The sequence below is a fragment of the Phalaenopsis equestris genome, unplaced genomic scaffold (genome assembly GCF_001263595.1).
Source record: "Phalaenopsis equestris unplaced genomic scaffold, ASM126359v1 Scaffold000198, whole genome shotgun sequence".
NCBI lineage: Eukaryota > Viridiplantae > Streptophyta > Magnoliopsida > Asparagales > Orchidaceae > Phalaenopsis > Phalaenopsis equestris.
The window spans coordinates 215,295-223,457 of record NW_018164640.1 but is presented as its reverse complement, the minus strand read 5'-3'; the positions used below and the strand labels follow the sequence as shown (position 1 = coordinate 223,457).

Here is an 8,163-nt window from a genome sequence, read left to right as displayed (position 1 = left end):
ATATATATATATATATATCAAGAATTAAAAGTACTCAAAATTATTTGTAAAGAATACGTTTTAACATTTCACAAACTCTACATTAGGTCCTCAAATGGAAGTTACAATGTCATAAAGCAACCACAAATACTTCTGTCAAGGCTTAATAATGTCCATGGTATGGCAGTGACCAATTGAAGGAACATTCAACTGAGAGTAAGACCATCAATCCATAAATATTTACTTCTTATGACTTAAAAAACTACATAATGAATATTTCAAAGTGACATAAATCAAAGAAAAATAATATAAGGTTTAATATTGGATTGCAAACAGTTATATGCATTTGCAATTACATAAAACCTATACATCAAACTATAGAAAATGAAATCCTTTCAATTTAACATTGCGATCGAACCATACCGGTCCAAGATTACAAATCACCTGTTCCTGTTCTTTCCATAAAGAATTGGATGAATCTGCAATTGCCTGGTAAAGGCCTGGTTAAAAAGAACTCGAGTTTGGATTGTTGAAATCAATGGCATCCATGCGAGCACTGCAATGGGTATAAAAAGCAAACCACCCATTCCATAATCATAGGCTTGAGCAACAACTTTTACTGGCTCCCATACTCCATATTCCTCGATCTTCGGTCGTAAAGTCTGTGCTACCTGGAATAAGTTTTACCTAATTTACCATTACTACAAAACCTTGAAATTATTTATGAAAAAAGACCCAAAATGCCTGCTTACAGACAACAATCCCCAGCCGGTTGGAAGAAATGCAAGGCAACATATCACTAGATCCATCACGGAGAGCCGACAAACGCACAACATGGTGAATATGCCGGCAAGCACAGATAGAAATATAAGCAGTTTCAGAAACCGATAAATGAGATGGTAATTTGTGCTGAGTCGTCGACTTCCCTCACCAACTATCTGTGTATAAATAACACAGCATAGGAAGATAAAGGTTCATCAGAAAGACATTTTAGGACAAATGAAAACATGTTGTGTAACTCTGACAGCATACCTTAACTAGTAAGAATACAGCAAGTATTACAAACCATGATAACATGTAAACAACAATGTTTTTGTTCTTCTGAGATATGTCAAGGTGATAGACCAACCCATATTGATAGATGAAGAAACGAAGGCACAGTAGTATTTCAATAATTCTAGAGCACAGTCCAGAATGACGAAGATGAGCATTCTCGGTATTCCACCACGATTCCCAGCACTTCTCTGGTTGCACGCCGATGCCGCCGACATTGTTCATCCACTTGTTCCAATCAGCCCAGTCCTCAACAATCATCCGCCAAGCGAACCCAGAAGGATTGAAAAGAAAGGGAACGAATAGCCAGTTTATGGCCATGAACCATGTGGAGTATGTGATCATCATGTGTGCTATGCTGCTCTCGTAAGACATGCTAAATAAATTATAAACTGACAAGAGGAAGATCAATTCGATTCCTTTGACAAAGTGGCTGCGAGAGTATAATTGATAATTCTCTGTGAACCCTGCGTGGAAAACTACGAACTTACAACCAGTTGGTCTATATTTGGCACCGCCATGAAGGATGGTTCGACCAAAATGGTGAGCTTTTGTTCCGAGGGAAAATGTGAAAAAAGAAGCAGCAAGTTGCAGTTGCATGAGAATAAAATTGCTCATGGCTGATAAAAATCCCTTCTCAAGACCGAGTTCCATCACCATTGGTAATCCAGTAAGAAGACCTAGCTGGAGGAAAGACTGAGTTGCAAGTACAGTTTCTAAAGATTTAATGTGCTGCAGTCGAGCGTCGATAATAAGTGCCCTTTCCACTCCACTTAAAACAAGATATAGCCGTCCATATAGGAAGACATATACAACAAAGACTGATATCTGAGAATTTTCAATACGAGGAATTGATCAATGAAAAAAAAAAGGATGATCTAAATGCGAATGAGATATAGGCTTGACCAATTTAATGGTAGCCATTGAAGACTATAAAAAAAAGATGGGAAAGATAAAATCAAATGTTTAAATAGATTCATAATCAAGAGCTGTGCCATCGGTAAGGAAACAACGAATTTGCTAAATTGCAGCAAGCAAAGGGGTTTAACATGAAAAGAACATATACAATAATCCCAAAAAGTACCAAAAACATGGGCTTTCAAATACATACTAGGTTGTTAAAATAGTATCCCACAGTAGTGAAATAAAATGAAAGCAACCGGAAGAAATCAAAGCGATGCCCAAGGCGATAAATGTCGCGGCTAAGAGTTTGTTCACCATTTCCATTTGCTAGTTTTGCTTCAAATTTGGATATCTGGTTGAGCCCAACATCACGGCCTTTTCCAACTTGCATGTATTCATGGTAAGTTACATGACCCTGACGTAGAATAGAGTTAAATCCTGCAAAGTGTTGACGCAAGTTAGCAGGTAATTACTACAACCAAAACAATTAAGCAATCGGTCCATCTTTACCAGAAAATACACCCTCGCTCAAATTGATAGTCTTTGAAGCTTTACTTATGCCACCTTGTGTTATATGAAATATCCTGTCAAATAGGTCCGGATGTCCATAGTGAAACCGTACTCTGTACATTGTAAGTGCACAAGATTAATTGTACATTTTCAACAAGCATGTGTGCACAAAAAGCATAATTTAGCAAGCATGTGAGCATAAATTTTGAGTATGGTGCTTACCGAAGAGGATTTGCTAAGAACCGCTGCCCAATAGTTACAAAGCTAGTTTCTTGGTAGGACATGAAACCAGCAAGGGAAGATATACTGAAAGCAGGTGAACACGTAAGTAGGTCAAACACAGTGTAAATGTGTAATGCTTCTATAATATAAATAATCTAAACGTAGAGTACTTCAGCCTAATGTTTTCAGTTTCTGCCATAAGAGGCTTGCAGGAGAAAAGAACAAACCTTCCTGTGAATATGTGTTCTCTAAGGCCAAGTATAGTTGGATGTGGTTGGCCTGAATGCCTAATAAACTCTTGCAGAAGGTTTCTCATCTTATAGGCTTCTTCAAAATTGTTATCCTGAAGGACAAAAAACCTTTCATGTGATAAGAATGAAACAAAGAAAGTATGGAGTTAAAATAAATTTTGTTATGTACCTGATTCATGTCAATTGCTTGTAGAGCTTCCCCTCGAGTAAAGATGATTGCATGATTTTGATTCTCAGGTTTACCTTCTCCGATGATTGGTGGACCTGGAAGCTTGATGCGATATACCTCCTATTACAGTACCGGTCATAAGCACTTGTTGAATTTCTCTAGTTGGCACAAGTGCATAAATCTATAAATCTCTGGAAAATGAACTCTGCGAGTAACTACATAAACAATCCAACAAGATAAGCATGTATAGAATTCCACATTTTACATTTTGACCTCCAATTGTTTATCATAATTCAGATCAGTTGTTTAGGTCTCTGTTTGATAAATCAGTTTGAAGATAGCCTTTCTCATTCTTAAGGCCAAAGTACATGTTCTTTCTGGAGCTCCTTGCTAGCCCTAAAAAAACTTTCCAAGAAATAGAACAAATCCTTAAAAGAACCTAAAGAGTTTACTAAAAATTCGAAGTTACTTCCCTAAAAATGTAGGAGATTCAGTATCTATTGCCTTAGATGGAATAATGACTGAAACATTTACAAGGTGCGGTTGGGTAAAATATACGAGGGAGTCCACCAAACTGGTCCAGTTCTCATGATGAAAATCCATCATTTAGTATAAGAGGAAGCTCAAAAATGGTAAGGCAAACGAACACATCAGCACTCACAATTCAATTGAAAGACAGTTTATGTGCACGTTAAGAACTGAAAAGGTTGTTACATTTAATTCCCTAAAGCATAGAACTCAAACTTCTTTTTCTTTTATTGTTCCCAGTTATGGAGGATTGGTATGGAATAAATATGAGCCAAAAAACAAAATAAACAAACATGGAAGGATACATTTTGACCAAAATGCTCACTGGAATACAGCAAAGAATAAACACACAGCATTATCAGAAGATTTCTTTTGCCAACAATGAAAAAATTAAAATGACTTGTGATAAGATTTTCCTCAATGTCCTTAAGAAATAAATAGCATTAATTAATCAGAAGGAATAACACAATCCTCTAAATATGCAGAGAATACTTGCAAACTAAACAGTTCACTGCCTGATTCCAGCTAGGTCTTCCTCATAAAGCTGCATTCTAAGTTTGAAAGTCATGGATGGTATCAAATTTCAATTTATGATAAGATCGATCCAAAGAATAAATAGATTTGGCACTCTTCAAGATCAAATCAAATGACTAAGCCGATCTTGAGTCATGGTCAGATTAGCTCAAGATCGGATTCTCAATAACAGTAATTAAGGTTGCCTACTACAATAAGGAAGAAAAAAGGAAGGTAGAGGGCTGTTGCCCTCCAAATTTTAGAAATGATCAGACGTGTATAGCCAATGTTGCCTGGATCAAGTTAAACATGTCTCACAAATCACAAAGAATTGGTTTAAATGCAAGTTGACAAGTAAATAGAATTAATTCACCACCACACAATTCGCCAAGCTATTGGACATATTTCTCAATACTCAACTAAACTCTTAATTGACAAATATCACTTGAAGTTGTTCAGGCTGCTGACCAAAAGAATTTGCCCCAACTTGAAAGCTACCCATCACTAGCTAAAATTGAAGAAATCAGAGACTTTGTTAAAACTCAATCTTCAATTGGAATTCATTAAGAGCACTTTAAGTACTTTTATAGGTTATAATCTAGCTAGGCAATCACTTCAATGCAAAGAAAAAAAAAAACAATAAAAAAAAACATGTTCAGACTTGACAGTTATTTTACTTGCAGCATTCTCTATAGCACTTTATGTTGACCAAAAACTATAAATAAGAGCGAAGGGTATGGCAAAGATACCAAATTATATCCCCATATTTTTACTTCAAGGCAGCAATAGTGAAATCTCATAGCATCATCCTCTTGGCCCTCTTTTTCTTTTTCTATTCTCCTTAGCTTGGTCCATACTTCTTAGTATGGCTATGGTATTACCCACAAACAAATTTGGATCTAACATAACTTTAGTTGGGGTGATCATGGACAATATTTAGACTAAGAAATTGAAAAACGGATTGCTTAGACGAAGGAAGAGGATCAATGCAAAAGCAGCATAAGAGCAACTCAATCACATGAAAGACTGACAAAAATAAAATGAGGAATCACAAAGTGCATTCAACGCCCTTTCTGAAAACATCTTTATCAACTCATGAAATCATCATACTTCACTTCTCGTCAGAAAGTTATATTGAGGGATTCTCATCATATAAAGTATGAGGCAGAACTTTTCTCATCCCACCAACCCAAGAAGGTCTCTATTAAGCCAACCAATGCCTTCTCTATTAAACTGCATAAGTTAAGCCTCCACTAGCTCAAAATACATTTTCTGGAAGCTTATAAAGAAAGTCGGATCAAGCATATCGTATTACTTAATTGAAGTTGACAATTTCTTTCCACGCCATAAGTAATGTTGTTCAATATTAGCTACTCTTTACAACATGTGAAAGAGCATTATTAAGATGGTTCTCTAAACTTCATCACTACATGTCTTATTAGAATTCAAGTGATTTATTATCATGCAAAGTGGTAATACATAAATAATTAAAGCTAGCAACCTCTCTGGATGATTAGATAAGAGCCAAATGAATTTTTCTAGTGCTTTATCTTATGTTTCCAACATGTCATATTATTTTTTCAGAATTAGGAACATGTCGCCTAAATTGTAAAGGACCATTTAGATATCCACTCATATTGCAATAATCAGGATTCAAAAGTTGCAGAGAACTATGAAGCACTGTCGGCAACTTTTTGATAGATTATTTGAAAATATGGTATATGAAAATAATTTTTGAAATTTAATTTAATATAAAAGATATATAGTTTGGGTTTTGAAAGTAGTATGTTTTAATTTTTGAAAAATGAGACCAAATGGATCTTATTCGTCCAATAGTTTGCATAATCGTGTCTGATACCGCGAATACTACACCCTCCCGAAAGATAAGTGTAGAACTCGGCAATAGACCCAATCCTGCAAACTAAGAGATTTGTGACATCCGTTTGGTCTACGAACCTTTTTATGTATGACCGACAAGTTCCCCTATCTAATATAATAATACAAAGATTAAATAGGGTTTATTTTACCTAGGTTTTAAGTTTCCTATAAAGACAAGCCCCTATAGTTAATTACATCTCAAATGATTTGAGTCACTTGAGAAAACTCTCGATAATGATCAGTGGTTCTAGTTTTCAAGATTTCAAGGTTTAGGTTTTCACGGTAGGACATGGAAAAACAAGTGGGAGTGGCTCAAGTAGGAACAGCTCTTTCAGGAGTTCGGGTAGGGGGCGTCACAGATCTTAAGGAGGAATCTCAGTGACTTCCCAAACTCTTCTACTGTACGGCTACATTTTAGAGGAGATGTTATTTGAATGTTCAATCCTGTCAATTTTATTATTTGGGACTTACGAATGCATAATACTCGATTATGCAAATAGCCCGAAGAAATAAAAGGGTTTACGTCGTGTCACCGGAACCTAAGGCGGGTTAGGACTTACGCTGCACAACATGGTTGTACAGGAGCCTAAAAAGAGAGTGTGAGGATTTACGTCGCGCTAGGCGAGCTATCTCGAAATCCTATGGGTTGTTATTATGCTAGAAAGAGATAATGCTGAAGAAGATCTTCTTGTTGCTCGCTCCAAGCTCATCGTCGTGCTGCTTACAAAGTTGGCTCCAAGCTCTTATCGTCGCGATGGCTCCAGGGTTTAAGTGTTTGAAAATTGTAGTTTATGTTTCACAATTGTAGTGTCAATGTTTGGTTTCGTTTTGTTTCAATTTTGGTTTTGCATGCAGAGTAGTCAAATTACAGGTAAATAAAAAGTACTTGAAAGGTAAAATACAGTAACGTAAAATGCTGTAGATAAACTGTAAAAGCGTACATGGACATCTGCTATTGTTGCGTTATTAATGTTGCGAGCATAATATGATTTGCAGCAGATTTAAATAAACTTGCAAGAAAATTAAACAAGACGAGAAAACCCAACGCGAAAGTCAGAAAAATGAGTTGTAAAAATCACAAGCAAAATAAACCTTTAGCCACATATGAAAGATCAGGACTGGTATAAGATATTGGTAAAAGTGGGAGGCTCAGAGCTGGGTTGTGTGCTTCCCGATCTTGAACAAGAATTACCAGCCCGACAATCTACGGAAGGTAGTCCTTAACCTCAATTCAAGTGACTAGTCGTGGAACAATGCAAAAGCTGTTGTTTAAGTCTTTTTTTATGCAGAGTTCTTTTTAACATGCAAAAGAAATTCTTTTTTTTTATTTTTGTAAATATTTTGTAAAGTCGTATAGTCCACAAGCTAGTCACTCTAATCGTGTTAGAACTACTAGCAACCTAAGAGTGTCGGGGGAAACGATCCCACTAATAATCGGCGAATAATATCATGGATCCTTCCCTCTCTCTTATTGAAGATTCTTGAGGCAAAAGATACTATTCTAAAAAAAATCTCACTTTGCATCCCTCGTTTAAGCACACAAAAGCAATTTCGTCATCGCCCTCGCCACCTAGACCCTAGACTTATCCTAATACGGTGATCCATATGTGGCATTAACAAATTTTCTCAATTGCCAGGAGAATTTGAGTGTAATATCAAGCTCAAATCCCGGTGCACTGGGTTTTACTATAGGTTAAGTCATGACGAGAATTCAACTATTGATTTAATTAAGAAAGCATGAGTCACGTCTCGGTGCATCATGTCTAGTGTCTTAGTCAGTTTGTGAATTAGGGTCAAGTGTCTAGTTTCACTGTGCATTCGAGGATTAGGTGAATAGACTCATACCTAAGGTATGCTCCTAAAACCTTAGGAGGTTACACTGCAGAGATTAGGTAGATGGGCTCTCACCTAAGATGTGCTTCTAAAGACTAGGAAACCTACACTGATGATTAGGTGAATGGGTTCTCACCTAAGGTGTACACCTAAAGTCTAAGAGGTCTACACTGAGGACTAGGTGGATGGACTCTCACCTAGGGTGTACACCTAAAGTCTAAGAGGTCTACACTGAGGACTAGGTGGATGGACTCTCACCTAGGGTGTACACCTAAAGTCTAAGAGGTCTACACTGAGGACTAGGTGGATGGACTCTCACCTAAG

The 8,163-nt window shown here is 36.7% G+C and overlaps 1 protein-coding gene across 9 annotated transcripts in view; it reads right to left on the bottom strand.

Annotated features, from left to right (window-relative positions):
- Positions 1 to 208: 208 nt before the first annotated feature.
- LOC110022574 (putative callose synthase 8) overlaps positions 209 to 8,163 on the bottom strand; it is an 84,017-nt gene continuing 76,062 nt past the window's right edge. For 8 of the 9 annotated variants that reach the window (XM_020721591.1, XM_020721598.1, XM_020721592.1 and 5 more), the window contains exons 34-41: positions 3,088 to 3,207; positions 2,895 to 3,010; positions 2,668 to 2,751; positions 2,446 to 2,558; positions 2,144 to 2,373; positions 1,012 to 1,860; positions 732 to 917; positions 209 to 650 (exon numbers count right to left, since the gene is read on the bottom strand). In XM_020721591.1, coding sequence (XP_020577250.1) covers positions 420 to 650; positions 732 to 917; positions 1,012 to 1,860; positions 2,144 to 2,373; positions 2,446 to 2,558; positions 2,668 to 2,751; positions 2,895 to 3,010; positions 3,088 to 3,207 — 1,929 coding nt within the window. In that variant the 3' untranslated portion in view covers positions 209 to 419. Of the gene's footprint in view, positions 651 to 731; positions 918 to 1,011; positions 1,861 to 2,143; positions 2,374 to 2,445; positions 2,559 to 2,667; positions 2,752 to 2,894; positions 3,011 to 3,087; positions 3,208 to 8,163 lie in introns of those variants that run through there. The other variant, XM_020721599.1, reaches the window with a different exon arrangement.